Source organism: Elaeis guineensis, chromosome 7, assembly GCF_000442705.2.
Source record: "Elaeis guineensis isolate ETL-2024a chromosome 7, EG11, whole genome shotgun sequence".
In the NCBI taxonomy this organism is placed as follows: domain Eukaryota; kingdom Viridiplantae; phylum Streptophyta; class Magnoliopsida; order Arecales; family Arecaceae; genus Elaeis; species Elaeis guineensis.
Window position 1 is genome coordinate 88,376,550 of NC_025999.2, and position 20,768 is coordinate 88,397,317.

The window sequence follows — 20,768 nt, forward strand, 5'->3', positions numbered from 1 at the left end:
AGGCTGCAACGCACGTAAAAAAAAAAAAAAAAATTCCTACACATCATCAAACTCCCTGGCCTATTTTGTTGAGGTAACCATTGTGTTATTTCCCATCTACTTGGATTTTTGACTCGTGTTTGACTGAATATCATAAAGATTTCATGTCTAAACATTATGATTTTTGCATGGTAAATCCACCTTGCATGTCTTTAAGAAGGTAAAAGTTGCAAGGGACTTGCGTAGGGTGCGAGTGGGTCTGATTCATAAGACAAAAAGCCATCAGCCTCCCCTCCTACCCCACCAACTCCCGCTTCTCTCCCCTCCCTTCACCCTCCATTCCCTTCCCTACTCTCTCTCTCTCTCTCTCTCTCTCTCCAACCATGGACCAGTTCCAGCCCCAAGAGAAAGCCCTGCTCGACCCAAAGACTCAGCCCCTTCCCTCGGGCTACTTCTGCTTTGGTCTCTGAGACAACGAGCCTCATCAGGCTCAGCATGGAATCGAAGACCTTCGTTGAATCTACAATTTATCTAGTAGTGTTACAATAACATGATAGTAGGATGTAGTAATGTTACATGGCAGTCATGCAGTTCTCATGTACGATCTGTGTTGCCAGGACCTTAAACAACATATATTGTGATGGTTAGAAATCCACCAAGATAGTTATCCATTGTACAATGTATATTAGCTTTGAGATTTTTATCTCACCGTAGATGGTGTCCTTTTTATATGAAAAATCTTCGGAACCAATCACGGTATCCCCGGTTACACGACATAGAATAGAATATTGGTCGATATTGAAGGCAAAGCCACTATAGAAGACTATCCCCATTCCTTGTGTGGGTCTCACATATTCATCACCAGTCCGATTGGGTCCATCCTCCACCGCGTCTCTTCCTTTTTGTGTGGTCCGAACAAGCCACTCTTCCCTGGACCATCATAACTGGAACCCATCACATCCATAAGTCCACCCAATAAGACAAAGACCCAATGGGGCGAGGAAAGGCTTGGTCAGGTAAAACTTTCACATGGACACGTATCTATCTTTTGTTTCCAACGAAACAAGGCATGAAGTTTTTATCTGGAGAAGGAATTTTGGGAACAAAAAAAGCCTCTTCGAGTGGATGGAGAAAGTTTGAAAAGCGGATATACCGGCGAAATTTAAACTTTCTCGCAGATGCATATCTATCATAGAGGCACGAGAGGTCCATCTATTTAGAAAGAATATTGAAAATAAACCTTTACTGGATGGAGAATAAAAGGTCATATGCGTACGCTAGGTGTTCACGGGCACAATTCTCAATTGCAAGATATGAAACTTATCTTGGATTTGAGAATCTTGTATCTATGTAGGATTGCTTGCAAGCAAATGTATTGATTAAAAAAAAAATTCGAGACATCTAGCACGGGAGGGGTCTTATTCCTGCTCAAGTATATTGCATATATATATATATATATATATATATATATATATATATATATATATATATAGGGAAAGAATTACAGTCAAACATATTCCATTCAGATGTGTTCCATCCAGCATAATGTAAATGCCTATGGCTACGGACCCCCTACTTGGCTTAAGTGCTTTTCCCTCGAGCGCAAGAATAAAGTAGTGCTCTTTATTTTATATTTGCAGTTTATATCATGCTTGTTGGACACCAAACATGATCTCATGGCACTCAAGGGTGAAGCACTGAAACTATCTTTCTTTTTCAAATTCATGGTAAACTTTCACCATCCTTTTATGAAGTATGAAAACATTGACAAAATTGCTCTTTCAAATAAAGCATTTCGGCATTAATAGGCTATTTTCTTTAGTATAATTTGTGACATGGGCTCTACTTGAGTATTTACGTGTTGCTTGATATCATATTAAAACAAGAATTTGAAAGAGATTGTAAGTTTAAATTTTAAAGAGTACACACCTGGTTATCTAATAACAATATCCCCAAGTATCAAGTGACTGGAACAAGCCTGATGTTATCAGCAGCTTTAATACAATTAGGGATGATAATAGGTAGGATTTGAATCGAGTATTGTACCATCTATCTTCAAATCTGAACTTAATATTCTATATCCAAACCCTACTCGATACTTGTCGGATAAAAAAAAAAAAAAATCCATTCCCATACCCAATGAATTCGGGGATACTCATGGATAATCCATTTCTCCATACCTAATCCATACCCGTTCCATGCCTATCCTATATCCAAAAAGAAATAAATAATCAAAATAATTTTATGTATATTATTAATCAAAACAAAATTATCAATTCAATATAGAACATAATTTATGAGTCCAAATTTATAGAAATCAAACATAGAAATAAAATTTAATTCAATATTGTACATATAAATAACCAAAATAATTTTATGCATATTATCAACTAAAATAGAATTATCAAAATAGAATTATAAATATAGATATTCGGGTATGGGTTCAGGTATTACCCATATCCATATATTCGGGTCGGATTCGGATTCGGATTTGGATAGAAAATAGTATTACCCATATCCTACCCATACTCATGCTACAGTTTTCAGGTTTTTCCCAAACCCGAACCCAAACCTAGTCAAACCTTATTTTTCGAGTTTGATCAGGTTTGGATAGGATGCATACGCATCGGGTCAGATTGATTTTGCCATCCCTAAGTACAATTCAAGATTTTCAGAACTGTCTCGAACCGGATGATTCAAAACGTGCCAAATTGGACTAATAGGAAACCGAGATGATTCTGGCTTGGAAACTGGCACTGCCAGCACTAAGGGAGAAAGAGAAGGAAAGAGAAGAAGAGAGAGAGAGGAGGAGAGGAAGAGATAGGAGGATGCGTCAGAGGTCGGCGGTGGCCCACAACGGCTGTCGGAGGGTTACAAAAGCCTTTGTGGCTCAATTTGTCCAATAGAATGGTTAAATGAGAGAAAAAGAGAGCAAGAGAGAAGGGAGCGACTTATCGAAGGGAGGACAGGACGGTGGAGTGGCTAGGGCTAAGCAAATAACCGAAATTCAAAAAAACCCACCCAATTTGACCCAATAAACATCAATTTTGGTCGGTTGAAAGACATAAATCGGATGGATTTAAATTGAGGTTTGTAAAAAATCAATTATTTATGGTCAGATTTGATTTTTACACTTTTAAACCGTATGAAATCGAATCCAATCGATATAGTATTTCATAAACTCACTTTCATTTTGGGATGGCGTTATTTAGACTACAATTCGAAAGTGAAAATTTTCAAATGTAATTACTTTCAGATGAGTAAATTTTTTTTTTCTATTTTATTTTGTACAGGTCCAAAAATAAGCCAAAAATTTATAACTTATATGGTTTAGATTTTTTTTACATTAAATTGATAAAAAAATATAAATAAGCTTAAGTGGGTCAATATTGACTTTATAATCAACATTAGATCAACATTGAAGCTCAAACCGATACAACCCATATAAACTTGCTACAAATCATTCACTTCGATTTCAAACGATTTATATATGATAAACGGTCGATAGCGGGTTAAATTTTCTTCAACCTGATTGGGTTCAATTGAATGAAAATTTTCTCTCTATCTGATCGAACCCGACCATGCTTAGCCCTAGGAGGGGTTGTCAAAAATTTTCGGATGGCCACTATGGCCAGCGAGCGACGGAAACCGTGCAGGTAGAGTCGCGATCGTGGAATATGGCTCTTTTTTAAAAACGGATACGAACAGTGAAGCCGGCAAACCATTTACTGACTTTATTTTTTAAGAGATTTTTAAAAAAATTTAAAAATAATAAAATCGGCAATCGAATTACCAGCTTTATTTTTAAATTTTTTTTTTAAAAGCAAAAATAATGAAGCCAGCAAATGGTTTGCCAGCTTCACTTAAGTTTCAGTTTTCTAAAAAAAATCTTGTGAAATAGGACGTCGCCTCTATTTCACGCCTGCGGCACCGTGCGCATAGATTGCACAATCCGACGAACACGACGGCCAGTTGGAGGCCATTCAGTGGCTTCTCCGACTCTTTTCCCTCTCTCTCTTTTCTTTCTCCCGATTTTTTTTTTTTCTACGTGTCGGTTCGCACCAATCTGATATAGAATGGATCTATACCGATTTGTACCACCAACTAGCATGGGATCCGATACCGAATTCATGAATCTCGATAACGATGGATAATTTTTTTTCTTAGCAATTGTCATGAGAAGTAAACTAAATTATCTTTAGCATAAACATTGAAGTCGTGCCAGTAGAATGCCATGCTAATTTCTATCAGTAAGTGTTCCACCAAAAACAAAAGAAACCAGTCAAGCTTGAGGTGGCACTTAATCTTTAGTAGCATACTCGAGAAATACTAGAGAATAATGGCAGACATCATGAACATTACTAACAACAACATACTTACATAATTGCAACGAATAAGTGAATTTGAGAGGGAACTTAGTCTTAGCAAAAAAAAAAAAAAAAAAAAAACAGGGAGACCGAATACATATCCTCTCTACAAAATAATTTCTAAGTTTACCAAAAAAAATGGAGATGTTTTAAAACGGAAAATGCTACATGGTCCACTGGAGCTGGTTGCTAGCATAAATGGTATGATGTAGCAGCATTTTTTTTTTCCTTTTGAGCTTGCACATGCCAAATATATGTTATGGTATTTTTTATTTTTCTTTTTAAACCTTTACATGCCAAACAGCATTAATGGAGACAGTGAACACTGATAAATTCTTCCGCCCAAAACCACCGAACGTTTCATGCTTCGCATTCTCCATTTGTCCGGGCGCTCCAACCCAGCTGTTTGCCAACTAACCCCACAAGCCGCTCCCCCGGCGCCAATCCGCGTTATTTTCCGGCTAGAGTCAAGAGAAACGCACCTCACGCGGCGGCAATTGGGGCCACCTTTCCCCACGGTAACGCGTTTAGTTGGAACAAAATTCATGTAGGGCGGACACCATAAAATATCATATGAATGAGCTTCGTACTATATTTTTTATTTAAAAAATAAGTCTAAAGCCAGAAATTTTTTTTACTAATAAAATTATTAATTTCATGATTAAGATATTTTGTTTCTCCTTTATTTTCAATATATATTTTTTAACCAGACATAACTATATAATACACATTAAATATATAGACATGTGATATATATTATAAAATTTTTTGATATATACTCAGCAACGTTAAATACATATTTATAACTAAATTGATATATAATTTATCGAGCTTAGTATTTATCAGTATATAGTATATAGCTAATTGATACATACCTGACAAAATATTCATCGAACATCTCAATACACATCTTTAGATAAAGTAATATACAGTCAAAACATAGTATTCATCAGTACACAGCACATAACTAAATAATATATAGTTTATTGATATATACTATAAGTTTTTTTAATATATATCCAATAATGACCTAATACACATTTATAGATAAATTGATACATAGTGTACCGAATTTAATATCCATTAGTAAATAATATATAGTCAGTTGATACATACATAGCAAAATATTTATCTGATGTCTCAATATACATCTCTACATAAAATAATATATGATTTTCATAAATTTTTAAATATAAAGATCTTAAAAAAAAAGAGAGATTTTCAAAACCTTAATTCTACCACTAAATCTCAACCACACCTCTTCTTGGGTTCCAATAATGCCCATGCCACCACCAATATGCTGTCAAATTAGAGATGTGAGAAGTATACATCTTTCCAAGTTGTCTTACCTCCGGTCAAGACAGATATCTCATCAATATTGAAAAGGAAGGGATAGCAGGTCAATCAACAAAATCAGTTGGGCAAAAAGTCTTGAGGCCAACATTGAGTAAGATAGCAACCACTAGCATTGAGTTCTCAAAGGCACTCTCATTTGCAGCATTTGCTTCATTGCTAGTGGAGATGGTAGCAAGGCTGGAGCTCGTTATTAAGGAGGTGAAAGGACTCGAAAGTGCTGCAAATTTAAGGAGTTCTCAAAGAAATTTGGAAGAGAAGAAAAGGCCTTGAAAAAGATCTCATGGATAAGTGAGATGGTGCATGGGGTTTGGAAGAGGAGAAAGAGACTCGGAAAGAAGATTTTGTGGATGAGAGAAATAACTTGATGAAGAAGATAATGAATGGTGAAAATTTGACGAAAAAGAAAGAAAATATAGACGATCATAATTTTTTTTTTTAATATAAATTTTATTTTTTTATTATTTTAATTATAAAATTAATCGACTTCGTTAATAAGAGAAATTCAATCTTTATTTTTGACTTTTAAATTTTTTTTTAAAATATATTAAAAAAATATATTATAGGACTAAGCCCATCCAATATGATGGTGCATCCGTGCTAAGCCCTTATGATTTTTGTTTATTTGGTTGGGTGTCATTAGACTCCCTGATGGATCGACCTCAATTTGCCTACCTGCGACTGGTTTGAATTGTACCTTTTGCACAAAAAAACGATTGATCTCCTTTCGCGACTTGACCGTTGGATTGTACCATGCACAGATCGAGAAGTGAATATTTCGAGATCCAACGGTAAAATGGCGCGAAGGAAGGAGAATCATTCTTTCTCGCGAAGGATGCAACCCCTATTAACCTGCGACAATCGTCGGCTTCGAAGTTTAGAGAGGGTAACAGGTAATTCGCGTCGCCGCTCCCCACGGCCTACGTACCTGAGACGGCAGTATCGCAGAGGACTCGTGACTGGGCCTCGTCTCTGGATTCTTCTCACCCTTCTACATAAACAAATTAAATTAGCCACACAGTCGGTGGAATCTCTCGACAAACGAGGCAGACAGGAAGCAATGGTGGAGCGCTTGCTTGGGCTTCTAAGAGTGCGGGTGCTGAGAGGTGTGAACCTCGCCGTCCGGGACACCTGGAGCAGCGATCCCTATGTGGTCCTCCGGATGGGCAAACAGGTTGCTTCCTTATCCAATTCTTTTTGTTTTTCCTTAAGATCTTTAGTATTTTTCTAGTAAATTTCAACGTTTTTCGTCTTGTGATTTGGGATCTCTTTTCTTTTGAGATAAGACCTGGAAATGATGGATCAAGAAGTCTAACGAAATAGATCAGCTCAATTTAATGGTCATGGTTATCCATTTAACTAAAGTACTCTTTTTCGTTTTCCTTTCCTCTTTTTTTTTTTTTTGAGAAGCAAAATGGTGGTCATTAATTCCTTCCGATTCGTTAAGATCACTAAGATGAAATTTGGCGAGAAAGGTAAATTTGGGATTTCACTTGATTTCTAGTTCCTGTGGTCCATCTAATGTCATACAGTGCATGGTCTATACCTGTTTATGTGAGAAAACAGGTAGAAGGGTTGCAAAAATAGTTTTAGAGATGCTTATTGTTTTATTGCATGTAATATTGAAAAGTGATCTCATCATCTAGTGATCTACATACTTGCGCATGTCGTGATTTTGTTAAAAAAAAGGGCGTGGGCGCAGGAAAATGGGAAAATGTGACTATTGTTTGCAATAATATCTTTCTATAATGGAATATGTTTCATAATTTTCTGAAAAGGGTTTCATCAAGGTCTCCAGTTAGGAAGTTAAGGACACATGTAAGCAAAGGTGGTTGGGGATTTGCAAGATTTCTGAAACTATGGTATCAAGACAGTACTCCTGCACCCCTTCGATGGCCCCGAAAAAACTAGAACAGAAGCTGGGAATGATTTGAAATTCATCTCTCCAGTTAAAAGAGGAAAAAGAAGCAAACACTAAGCACATGGTGGATTACATGCATATGAGGATCCTGGAGGAGGAGGAGGAGGAAAGGCTAATTGCTTGTCTTTTTCGGATTTTTTGACTGTTGGAACCTAATGATTAAGAATAGGATCTTGCATGCATATCAAAATTCCCTTATTAAGTCACAGAATCCACAGGTTAAGGACATGGTGCCTGTTCCCTCAAACCATCTCTGCAACTAAGAAGTCAATAAAATCCTTCAGTGCATAATGTAAACCACTTGGACTTGCATAATTGGTATTAAAACGGGCAGCATTGCAATAGTGAAGGATGTTTTAGTAGGTGTATTGAACTCTGTTAAGATATCATAAAGTTTTTTCATGTTCAAACATCAGCTCCACCTTAGCAGATGAGGTTTATTGAAAATCATTATAGCTAAAATCAATACATTTAGCATGCTTTCTATGAATGTTCAACTTTGTGATTAGTAGATACTAGTTAGTCAAACGGATGCCAGATATTTTCAATTCAAGATGCTATCTTTTTTGCAATTTGATAATTGTTATTTCATTCAAAGGCGAGCTGTAAAACATAGCACAATCTCCCACTAATTGGGAAATCTTATTCGTGACTGCTGGCAGAACATCTGGTGAAAAAGTTTTGCTTATCCAAAGAATATTCATCCTTTTCCCTTTCCTTTTCCGGCTGAGATCTACATCGGGGATATATTTTATTGATTCTTGTTTCTTCGTTAACTGGAGAAATTGAAGGTGAACAGTTCAAAGAATCAAGGAGTTTAAGAACATATTTGGTCACAAGGAAGCACTTGTTCAAATAAGATAATTGTGGAAAACAGTGACTAAGATCTTAAGAAATGCAGGTGGTGCTTGTTCATAGAGAAAGTTTATGAATAGTGACTAAGAAGGAGAAAAATAATCGTATGTTGTTTCCAAATCAAATGGTTTTGAGTTTTTAAAACTTGTTACCTCATTGATGGACATTGGAGGAGGTTTGAATGGTATCAGGAGTTTATTTTTGTATTTGAAGTCTAGAAGAGAAAAGTGAAAAGGAAGAACATGGATGGAAAATTTGATCGGAGTGAGAAGTAAAGGAATACATGCAAGACCAATCACTTAAAATTGTTCTTTTATTGAAGATGCTAATGTGCATCAAATTCTTTAATTTTTTTTTTTTTTAAGCGAACTATTGCATAAAGTTATGAGATTATACTCTAAAAATGGCTTATCGCTATTTAAATATACACCCCTCAATCATCTTTTTTTTTATTTTTTTTAATTTTTTACATCAATTTTCTTCTTGTTAGATTTATGATTAACTATGCTAATAAGTAACCAATTAAGTGTAAAATAACTTTATTACCATTTTATATTAATGCAAAAGCATAATAAAGTAACTTCACACTTATAATAATTATTTATTAATACCATCAGCTATGAATCTAATGGAAGGGATATCATTGCAAAAACAGGATCATTTAGGGGTATATATGCAAACAGTAATTTTTGAAGAATAAATATGCTATAAGTTATATTTGTGAGGCATATATGCAAAAACCCCTAAAATTATTAATATATTGATGCAGGAAAATATAAAAGAAGGATCAAGACAAAAAGGACAACAATTCTGTTAAGGATCAAAGAGAATTTTTAGGAGGACATTAAGTTTTGACCAATTCAAAGGAAGTGAAAAAAGAAAAGTTAGTTGATAACAAGTGAGAAGTATATGAAATTGGAACAGAATATGCAAACTAAACAAGATAATCTAGACCATGAACCTTCCTTAATTCTTGTTATGTATCAAATGGAAAGAGATAATGTGAACTGTATAAGTTCACGTCAAATGTAGAACTATTGTCTATGTGTTACAACTAAAGTGCTTATATTCAACACAAGGGACTCATTATTTCTTGTATGCTTTACCCTGTCAATCTTGTTTGATAACTAGACATCTTATAGTATGATATAACAGAATTCTTAAAAGTTTAAAAACTAAAAGCACCTGATTTCATCTATTTATATCTTTCTCACTCTTTCTTGAGATGTAAGAGAGATTCTAGAGTAGAAGCCCAAGATCCTAGCTGTGTGGGTTCTTATGCAAGATCTGAATGATCTTATGCAAGATTCTGATGATAAATATGAATCATAAACACACTAGATCTACATGATTAATGAAACAGAAGGTTAAATGATATAAGACAGGCAAGTAAATTATTAGCTATATAAGATTTAGATGATCATTCCTCATCTAAAAGTTCCTTTAGACCAAAAGTCTGATATAGCTTATCATATAGATAAGATCTTGGCACTCTCTATGCCTAAAATCATAAACACTCATTAAAGCATAATTTTTTTTCTGTCACACAGAAGATTATTTTAGTTCATCTACAGGATATAGTGAAAATCAAATTTCTCACTTCTCATGTTTCTGTGGCTAACAGCATCAATTGGTTAGTGGTTGGAAATTTTCCATGATATTCTAGGATTTTTGCCTTTCTACAGAAAATATTAATATGTCATCATATTTTCTGGTCAAAATCTACATATCTCCCACAGTCCCACTTCCCTCCCTCTCTCTCAGTTTTGATGTTTTTACCATAAAATCTGATGTATGTTACTTATATTGTTTTCTTTCAATTTAACTTCAGTTGTTTGGGACTCATGTTTTGTTTAGAGTGAAATCCAGCAGGAGATGGCTCTCTTGCCTTGTTTGGCAACTGTGTTAGAAATTCAAATATTTTGTTTTCTGGGGATTTGTTTCTAATAACTCTTGTTGCATTTCAGTGTCTGCTGTTGTAAGTTGCATGCAAGACAAATGCCTCAACTAATCCATGCTATTCATGACATGTGAGGCAATTCTTATTTATTTTTAAGAGATCTGGGTAGTGATGTTTCGGATTAACATCAAGTTTTTGCTTCTAGAAGGTAGTACTCACTGTTCTTATACAGAGACACACATACTTGTAGGAAGAATGCCTAAAGTAATCAATGCTATGTATATTTTTATTTTTAAAAAGTGACGTATTCGATAAAGATCAATCTTTTGCTTTTAATAGTGGTCGGCTTTATTCTTCCATGCACTCATGCAGATATGTACTTTATTAAGCATTCATGAGCAATATAAAATTTTGTAAGATATCAGACTTCATTGAGATTTATTTTCACATGTTTTCTTATTTTATCAAGACTATAAGAGTGCGTATATTCTTATTCACAGTTATTCAAATGTAATTTTTTGCCATGTCTAGTCAGTTCCGACTTTTTACTCTTAGCTGCGTTTCTACTTGTGTAGTTTTATTTTTCCCTTTTCTTCTGAACCTTTTTTTTTTTTTCTTGCAGAAACTGAAGACTCGAGCAATAAAAAAATGTATCAATCCGGTGTGGAATGAAGACTTAACTCTTTCTGTTGAAGATCCTACTCTTCTGGTCAGGCTTGTATGTACTTTTCCTATCCGGTACTGCTAGCCACTTTTTATATTGTGAGGAGGATATTTTGTCAATGATCTGGGCACAAAAGTGTCGGACCACTTCATTGTCATGCAATTGTGATATCAGAAGTTATTTTTTGGGAAAAAAAAAATCTTCATATTTTAGACATGTGGAATGAGTTATCATGTACTCAGTTTTTGAGGAAGTATGTCCTCATAACCGAAATGTATCTTGATCGTGTAGATAGTGATATCTAAGATGAGGTGGTCACATGCCAATCCATCTGTCACCAATCTAACAATATCTAATCTATCCTTGGCCCATGGAAAGAGTGATATCATCAATTGTATAATATGGAAATGGCATCCATTACTAGTCACCAACTTGTTGATCTGCTTGTTCATAATAGCAAAGCTGATTTGACTTCTAATTTTGCTTTGCTAACTCAAATGTAGCCTTTATTGATTAGGACATGGATTAAGATATTCTTAGCTCAAATGTTACTTTTGAGCATTTCAATAGGTTACAAGGTAGACCTTGTGCAATAGAGGTACAAATTTTTGGTAGTCACTTAGAATACTGCATTTAAGTTGTGATATCTTGATCCAAAACTTAAGTGAAGAATTATATCACATATGTAGTTTAATATACAAAAATATCTGGAAGAAGCGAATGGACTAAAGATTGGCATATTCCATTGGTTTTCATATTGTATTTACCATGCAGATCAGTGTCTGTTAAAAGCTATGATACTTCACTATAATCTAGTACTTCTTGCAAGTAATTAAATGCTTTTTTTTTTTCCATCAAGCCTCTTTAGACTTGAAGTATTCTCATTTAAGGAGGTTTTTCCTATTTGTGGTTTCATTGGACCCTTGAAGTTTCAACAACTACAAGGATTCATTAAGTCCCTTGAAAAGTTTGCCTAACCAGTGCTGAAGGGGTACCGCCGTCCTGGCCAACTTTTTATAGTCTCTCTCTCTCTCTCTATCTCTGTTTGTGTGCGTGCGCGCACTACCAAGTCCTGATTCTTGAATTATATGAATAAACCTTCTCTGCTTCTGTAGCATTCTCTTTGCAGTGATTTATCCACATTCCAGGTAGAAAACTATTATTGGCATCATTTACTTGAACATAGAATTACGTGCTGTTTAAATAAAATTGCTAATTTAATTTCTAGAAAAAACTTATTTAATTTCTGATCCTTATTTTCCTTAAATCATCAAAATAAGAGTAATTGTTGCCATCCAGTTTATCTGGTAGTAGTGGTTTGGAGTTGGACGAAGCCTTTTACCTTTTCAATTTGATTGTCCTCTGGTTTTGCCAGCATTAATTGAATGAGACAGTAGACATCCTATTTTTTAAACCTCACTAGGGAGGTGAAAATTGAAACTTGGTCGCTGGATGTCTTAAAAAAGGCCAAAATGGGATGTCATTGCCCTTTCTCTTAATTTTAATTCTCAGAAAAGTAACTCAAATCAGGATCCTACATAGTGCCACATGATGATACTGCTGTATGTTTGCAATATATATGTGCTTATTGTTTTGTTGTTTTTCTATTATCACTGTTCTAATGAATGTGATCATTGCATTCATGATATGAATTGTTAAAGCTTATCATCCCTGATCTTCTTCTGATGTGATCCAGGAAGTGTATGATAAGGACACATTCAGCTTTGATGATCCCATGGGCAATGCGGAGTTTGACATCGAACGATTTCTGGAGGCTGTAAAGATGAATCCAGTAGGTGTTCCAAATGGCACCATTATAACTAAGGTGGTACCGAATAGGCAAAATTGCATCGCTGATGAGAGTCCCATCTATTGGTCTGATGGAAAGGTCGTTCAAGATCTTGTCCTCAGACTCAGAAATGTAGAATGTGGTGAAGTTGAGCTGCAGCTGCAATGGGTCAGCGTTCCAGGTTCCAGGGGCTGATAACTTTCCATCTGGTGTTAGGAGAACTTGAATGTTATGGATGGCCTTAGCCTTCATTGGAACATCTTGAACAACCTTATAAGTTATGTGGGATGTCCTTTCTGGGTACTCGAGTTTTTGTGTATGTAAGCACTCCTGGAATCCAACTCGTTTAGTATAGCCATTTTTTGTGCCCCCTCCTTTTTCTCCTTAACTTGCGTTGAACGCTCTTTTAATTTGAAACATCGTGTTGAGTGTCGGGCTGGGTGTTTTTGGTTATGACTGGCACTTTACGCAGTTATAAAGCATGTGGTCTTGTTATATGCTTGTTTTTGAATTGAAGGCAGGCTTAGAAAATAAAGCACCTGCCAAGTATCATCAACGCATGTCAATAGCAAAAAATGGTGATAAACTCCACATCAACACTAAAAGCGGAAAGTTATTGAAAAAACAAAAAAACGCTTTTCTGTTCTACAGACCTGTCTGAGTGGGCTCGATTGTGCACGCTAACAAACTCCCTGCCGCGAGCGTGGCCGGTTGGTATATTCAATGTCCAATTGGACCCGGCAAGACTTTCATGAAATTGGATCTAACCTAATTGAGCCCATAGTGTGGATCTAGTTTCGTCGAGGGATAAGTTGGATCAAAATCTCAGCCTGTATTACAGCTTCTGGCAGGCGGCAGCTGCTGTGGGTGGCCCGGAAATGTGAAGCGCGTGCGAACTCTGCCCAATCGCGGGAAGGTTAACCGATAGGAAACTCCCGAAAAAATGATGGTAGGAGCTGAACGCATCAGCCTCTCCCATGTCGCTCCACGCCATCAGCCTCCACTCGTTCCCCTCCTTCTACCCCCTTCAATCCCCGCTGCTCTCCCCTCCCTTCCACCTCCAATCCCTTCCCTACCCTCTCTCTACGCCCATCGGTCAGCTCCAGCACCAAGAGACAGCCCACCACCACCCGTAGACTCAGCCCCTCTCCTCGGGCCACTTCTGCCGTGGTCTCTGAGACAACGAGCCCCATCAGGCTCACCTATCTCGAGGTTCTCCCGTTCCCTTATTCTTTCGTTCTTTCATGTTTTCAATTAACGAAGACTTATGTCAACCGGATCCAATTCTCCATAGGTGAATAGCTGGCTCTGGGTTGTGGGTGGGGTGAGCATCTTAGTGGACCCCCTCCTCGTGGGTAACCTGGATTTCGGGCTGCCATGGCTCTTCGACGGGGCGAAGAAGGTGCTGAATAAGTTTCAGGTAATTTCCTGCTGTGATCTGAAGTTATTTCGAATGGTGATTACTTGCGACTGCTCATCGAGTGCGTTGCGAATTTATCATCGTCCGAGGTAGGTGGAGGATCTTCCAGAGATCGACTGCTTGGTAATTACGCAGAGCCTTGATGACCACTGCCATGTGAGGACTCTGACTCGGCTATCCAAGAAGCTCCCCGATCTGCCGGTGATTGCCACTCCAAATGCGGAGGGCATCTTGAGACCACTCTTCAACAATGTAAGTCTCTCGTCCCAAGCTTTTGCCCTGTCCCTTCTTTTCATTAAAAACAAATTATTTGGAGGTCATTTAAGTATGATTTCTAATTCATAATATGCTTGATGAGTTAATAAGAATATGATATGATATGCTGGATGAGTTATTCATAGCCGTTACCATGAGTGTTTTTGCGTATTATTGTTAATGGATTTCAATCCTGCTCTTAATTATCTTTTTTTAACATTTGCTTCCTAAGTCAATAATTCCACCAATCGGGCATCCTGAGATCACTATATAACAATGCAAATCTCTCAGCCAGGTTTTTGGACTCTTTCCTATCTTTTTTAAATTGTTTGGAGCTCTTTTAAGGATGTTTCCAAATTGATTGTTTGGGAGGGGATCGGTAAGGATGTGGTATAATTTGCTTGACTTAATGATCCATAGCCATTTCCATGATGATTTTCAAGATATTAGTAATGAATTACAGGCTTTCTCTTAATGATTTTTTTTTTTAAAAAAAAAAATCCTTTGCTTTGAAGATGCATAATTTCATCAAAATTTTATCCCTTATAGGTTTTGAATTTCCCAAATTTGATCCACAACAAAGTATTGTATCATCTGTCAAGATCACTACTGCTTAAGCTCTCTAATGCAGGTGCAACCCAGAAAGAATGCACATAAGGTAGCAAAAAACTTTGAGGTTATTAAGCAATTACAAAAATTTTTTTTTTTTGAATTGAAAGTCATTGTAATGTGCTTTCTAGAACATCCAGAATCAATCAGAGGTTGAATGTATAACATACAGCGAAATGCTAATATGGTGATACATAAAGATTTATACTGGAGACCTGACACAATTTAAATCAGAACATTAGGTGACAGGTCTTACTGTATCCTGATTGTATTATTGTTAGAGTCTCTTCTGGGATCTTGAATAGAAGCAAAAACCAACAATTATTTTAATTGTTAGTTCATGTTGAGGTGAAAATTTTCATTTTAATTTGGCGGCCTTTGTCAAAGAATAGGTTTTGATTTTGTACATTTTGCATAAAGAGCAAGAGAGCCTTAGGGCTTCTTTTTCACCTTTAGCTGTTCCTTCCTTATGCCAATGAAGGAATATGCCTTTTACAGTGAACTTGGAAGTTGGAACAAAAAGCTTTTGGATATGAAAAAGAGATCTCTTCAACATGCACTTATTTCCCCGACTTTAATGATTTTCAATTTGCTGTTCAGATGTTGACAATTTGCTTTATTCTTGCTATTTAATATTGTCTCTGATATTCTAAGTCACTATGTTGAATTTTATAGATCTCTAATGGCAACACTAGAACAGCTTAGATTCTTTGCAGGTTACATATTTAGAACCTGGCCAGAGCTCTGATGTGGATGGAAAACATGGTGCCAGAGTGAATGTCTGTGCTACTGCAGGCCCTATATTAGGGCCTCCTTGGCAGCGTCCAGAAAATGGGTAAACTGAGAATTTCTTAGATTTCAACAAATATCTTACTTCTATTCTCAACTTCACATACTCAGTACTTTTATGGTGTTTAGTATGTTTGCCTTTGGTCACTGTGGAGGAGTTCTTCCAGATTACACAACTTCTTATTTTCAATGCAGAAAAAAATTGATTCTTTAATGTGTAAGCAGGTACATAGTCAAATGTGGACAAAGTCATTTATCTTTATACTATGAACCACACTGCGTATACAACCATGCCTTTCTACAAAAATACAAGGCAGATGTAATCATCACTCCAGTTATAAAACAACTGCTTCCTTTCTTCACTTTGGTATCTGGACAAGAAGATGCAGTTCAGCTAGCAAAGTTGCTACGACCCAAGTATACAACTATCATTCTTATGGTTGTGAGCAATTTATCCTATTGATGGATAACTTGACATTATAGAAATTACCATTCCAGGTACATTGTTCCTATGAAAAATGGAGATATAGACAGCAAAGGAATTCTCTCAAGTATTCTTCATAGTGAGGGTACAATAGAATCATTCAAGGTCAGTTTCTTTTCTTTTTCAGTAAAAATACAAGCCTTGGAAGTTTAAGATAGTAGCTGAACATTTTCCATTTAATGTTCTTGCTACTGCTAGATTTAATATGTGGATAGCTTCTATACAGATGCTGTAATGGTACTCTGTGTTATGTTCTCTGACAAAATATAGCATATTTCATACTTACAATTGACCTGTATTTTTTTATTATAAGTTCACCATGAGGAGATTTTTCTAAGATCTGCACATGACATGTAATAGAAATTTGTCATTTGCTTCATATATAATAGAATCAATCACATATTCAGCAATGAATAAATGATAGATAGATATAGGGTATTTCAGAATGACATAAGGATGTGCTCACACATACACATTTACTAAATGGTAGCCTCTGAATCAAAAATGCATCATGTAGAATCTTAAATTATTCTTCTATCCTAATGCATTGATTTTTTTTTTTCTTTTTTCTGTTTTTACTACATGTTTATTAACATTTACCCTGTATACATTTATCTAAATGGCCGCTTGTGAATGAAAAAAGCATAACACTAGAAAACAATACTGAGATATAATCATTTTTAACATTGCGCAGAAAAAAGTTCAAACAAGATATGGGAATACCATCCTCCAGATGGGACACGACTTAGCCTAGGTAATGGGCTTGAAGCCCATGCGAGTGATTATTGTGGTATACAGAGATGTTAATGGCCCAGGCCAGCATGAGCAGCCCGAAGAACCTGGCATGGATAAATCAGGCCAGGGTTTGCATTTAGATCTTAAAGCCCAACAGGGCCCAAAAGATTGAAGCCAAAAATTCATGCTGGGCCTGGCTTCCAACTTTTGTTAAAATGAGTGGAGACATGATTTGGGCCTGGAAGGACCCAAGAAAATACTCCTTTTCGGCTTGGACTTGGTTTTGGTTGTGAGGTGTGCACCCGAGTTTGAACCACCAGTCTGACTCAAAAGCCCAGGTTAATCCTGTTCCATTGACACCCCTATTCCTGAACACCTGCTAGGTTGAGGCCAAGCCAGGTCGTCGGCCAAAGATCAACATGTCTCTGGGTGGATTATAATCTAATTCTGGTTTATATTGCATGCTGTTTATGTATAATGCCAACCAATAAGCAATTTATGAGTTTTATTGTTGTACCATCCATGATAGTCTGTGTTGCTGTTGGCTTAGAATTGTGCAAATGAGTTCAGACACATGATATAGGCTGCTATGTAACTGCATGGGCCCACTCTTTGCTTTCTATTTTTGAACCAATGTTTGACTGTACCTTGCTTCATTTGGCATGGTTTGAGGCTCATCCCTATCATTTTTTCCATTTTCTTTTCTTTCTTGACAGTTTTGAGATTTGAAGGTGTATGATTTTATGTAATAATGTCAAATCATTATATTATAGCTGATCAAAGGATAGAAATCTTGGAATTTTATCTTTTTGGGTTTGTTTAACATAATAAAACCATGTCTCTCGGGCATAAGTTGAAATGCAACAACTACTGGGAATGGAGAAACTATACCTTGAGGTCCATGACAAATACGTGTCCCTAATTGTCATCTCAGGACATAGATGCTATTGGGAAGGACCTTGAAATATTTGATGTAATGATTAGACAATAATATTTAGCCACAGTTCAGGAGTTCTCTCTGTTCACATATTGTTATTGCTTTAACTTGTAAGCATCAAACGGTCATTTCATATATGTTTCGTCATGTTATACTATAATGATCAGGGTTAGATTTAGCATCCCACTGTGATACATGCCCAGCATGGGTGAAAACTTTAGACCCTGTGCTCAGTGAATCCCAATAGGCATTCACAGCCATATTGTCATGGTTAATCCCTTCTTGAGTTCCACATAATAGATGTCTTGGCACATATGCTCACAGTGGTATCTATGACCATCATGATGTTGTGGACTACATGGAGCACATCAGATGGTACCGAAAGAGGTACTATCAGTATATGATGTTACTGTGATATTGACAATTCATTTGCAACAAGTATATTGTATATGTGTAGAGAATAGATATATCTTTGCATATAGTTTTTTAGCTTAATTTTCAGTTTTTGTGTTTTTAGTATACAAAAAGATTGTTAATTAATGTTTAGTTGGTGTAGCAAATTATGTGAAATATTTTAGGCTAGCAAAGTTGATATATGGTAGCTTCACACACACACACAAAAAAAAAAAAAAAAAAAAAAAATCAAGTGTATGCACTATGCACAGACACCTTACTATATGTCAAAAAGTTGATCACAGCATCAAGGTATGTAAGAAGCAATAAAACTTCAGCAGCCTGAAACATGATTCATATTTCCCAAAATTGGTGACTTATTGATGTTCACCTGCCGTTATCCTCTGAGCCAGCCACAACTTGCAAAAATCAAGCATCCAATGCTTTCTGAATGTCTTACCTTCCTCCTGATTGCTATGCATTTTGATTTGTGCTTTTTCATCAAGTGATAATTTTTATACGAAAATAAGAGCTCCAAATAGTTAACCTTTATCAACTTGTCCAACTGATTTATGCCTTATAACCCCGGCAAATATCATGATGCCTATCTGTAAACCCACACAAACAAAAGACTTCGCTTTCCCTTTTTTTTCCCCCAAAAAAGGGTTTGTTTGCAAGTCTTATAGATCATCTCCAACATTACATTTTCCCTTCATCTCTGGCTTGGAAGTAATCATCCATATGATGTTCCTTATTTTTTACATCATGAAAAGTGACTAAATTGCAATTTCCTTGACTTTCATATTTTCTCATAAATATATAAAATGTAGACGCTATAAAATGTACTACCAAGATGAAGCATGATAGTTGTGACTGAGCTGTAAATTGCAATTTCAGATACAGAAATTATAATGTCAACGGTAATCATGCAGGAACTGTTGTCAAGAGAGCTGCCTGATGCACGTGTTTTGGAGCCTACACCTGGTGTACCACTTGAAATTTCCATGTCTTCCACTGTCTCATAGTGTAGCTTGTAAAGCTGTAGAGTACATCCTCCCCTTGAAATGGGGTAAAAAAAGAGAGAGAGAGAGAGAGAGAGAGAGAGAGAAACCGTGATCATAACAGAAGCTTTATGATAAGGTTGGAAGGACTTCTCTTCCTTTTTTTTTCACTTCTCTGTTTATTTGCTCTTGATTCAGTGAACTTCCTACAGGAGCTCACTGGCTGAAGTTACTCATAAGATAAACTGCGCCATGTGACTTCATAATGTGTGGGCGTGTGCCCGTGTTTTGTGAGTTTTCTCTCTTTTTTTTTTTGGCTGGGAGGGAAGGAGGGGGAGGTTGAGGTGGTACTTTGTTTTGCCAGGAAGCACTTCCTTGTTTGAGTAGGTGTAATTTGATTGGGCCCCAAGTGTGGCAGTTCAGTTGATTTAAGCATGGTGTGGCCGAATGCAGCTCTACCAATGGAAGCAACTGATTGAGACGTACAAGACTTGCAGCCGATCTGGGAGCAGTTCGGTGGTGATGGAAGCAACTCCTCCCACAATCCGGCGTGAATATGTCTGGAGTCTGACCATGGCTATGTTCGAAGATGGTTTAGAGTTATTAGGGTTCTAAACTTCACCCATTCGGCAGGTCATTAACATGATTTGGTTGCGGCAGAAGAAAGGAGTTGTCCAGGGTTTGCCTGGTCGGTCAACTGATGGCTTCAACTTATTCCCGACTCTGAACATCAGCATATGCGATCATGTGAAGTCTACAGAGTCTTGTGGTAAAAGACCATCAAATTGTATTATGCTGGCACAACAACTCATGGTGCAAGCTTGGCATGCTGCTGCTGGTTTTTCCTCTTCCAAAATGAGAAAGAAGAAAACCAAGAAACGGAGAAGAACAAATTCATGGTACACGAGTCCTTTCTTGCAGAAAGATTCATTTACACTTAGTTTTTTGGTCTCCACAAACTTTAGTTTCCTCTCCCATCTTTGTGGGTTAAGAGCTGACAACATATTAGCACAAGAGACATCCCTCGCATTATTTAACAAGAACATGAAAAAAGGACATTACGGACTAATTGGTTTAAGGCATGTAAGCAGTCACATTCCCACAGGTTGGTTTGATATGGTGATTGCTTAACAATCCATCGAGGCCTCCAGCGACTGAAAGATACAAGCATGAGAGGCCTAGGCATTCAGCCCACAGCGCCACTTTAGGCACCAACTGTCATTCTAGGAAACAAACTAAACTAGTTAATTATATATGGTACTCAGATGGCCATGATTGGGTCTGGGAGACTAGGCCTCTCTGGTTGAACTAGAGAGA

The 20,768-nt window shown here is 36.7% G+C and overlaps 2 protein-coding genes across 2 annotated transcripts; both read left to right on the forward strand.

The window, feature by feature from the left end:
• The first annotated feature begins 6,480 nt into the window (after positions 1–6,480).
• On the forward strand, positions 6,481–13,260 carry LOC105048746 (GTPase activating protein 1). The gene is made up of 3 exons (XM_010928182.4): positions 6,481–6,873; positions 10,998–11,093; positions 12,736–13,260. Exons 1-3 carry the CDS (start codon positions 6,496–6,498, stop codon positions 13,021–13,023), a joined length of 762 nt encoding a protein of 253 aa, XP_010926484.3. The 5' UTR covers positions 6,481–6,495; the 3' UTR covers positions 13,024–13,260.
• Positions 13,261–13,790: 530 nt separating this feature from the next.
• LOC105048747 (uncharacterized) lies at positions 13,791–19,717 on the forward strand. The gene is given in 8 exon segments (XM_010928183.4): positions 13,791–13,862; positions 13,864–14,040; positions 14,123–14,248; positions 14,342–14,500; positions 15,829–15,947; positions 16,127–16,318; positions 16,400–16,490; positions 19,383–19,717. Coding segments are annotated over 8 exon segments (1,014 nt in total). The 5' UTR covers positions 13,791–13,805; the 3' UTR covers positions 19,476–19,717.
• Positions 19,718–20,768: the final 1,051 nt, after the last annotated feature.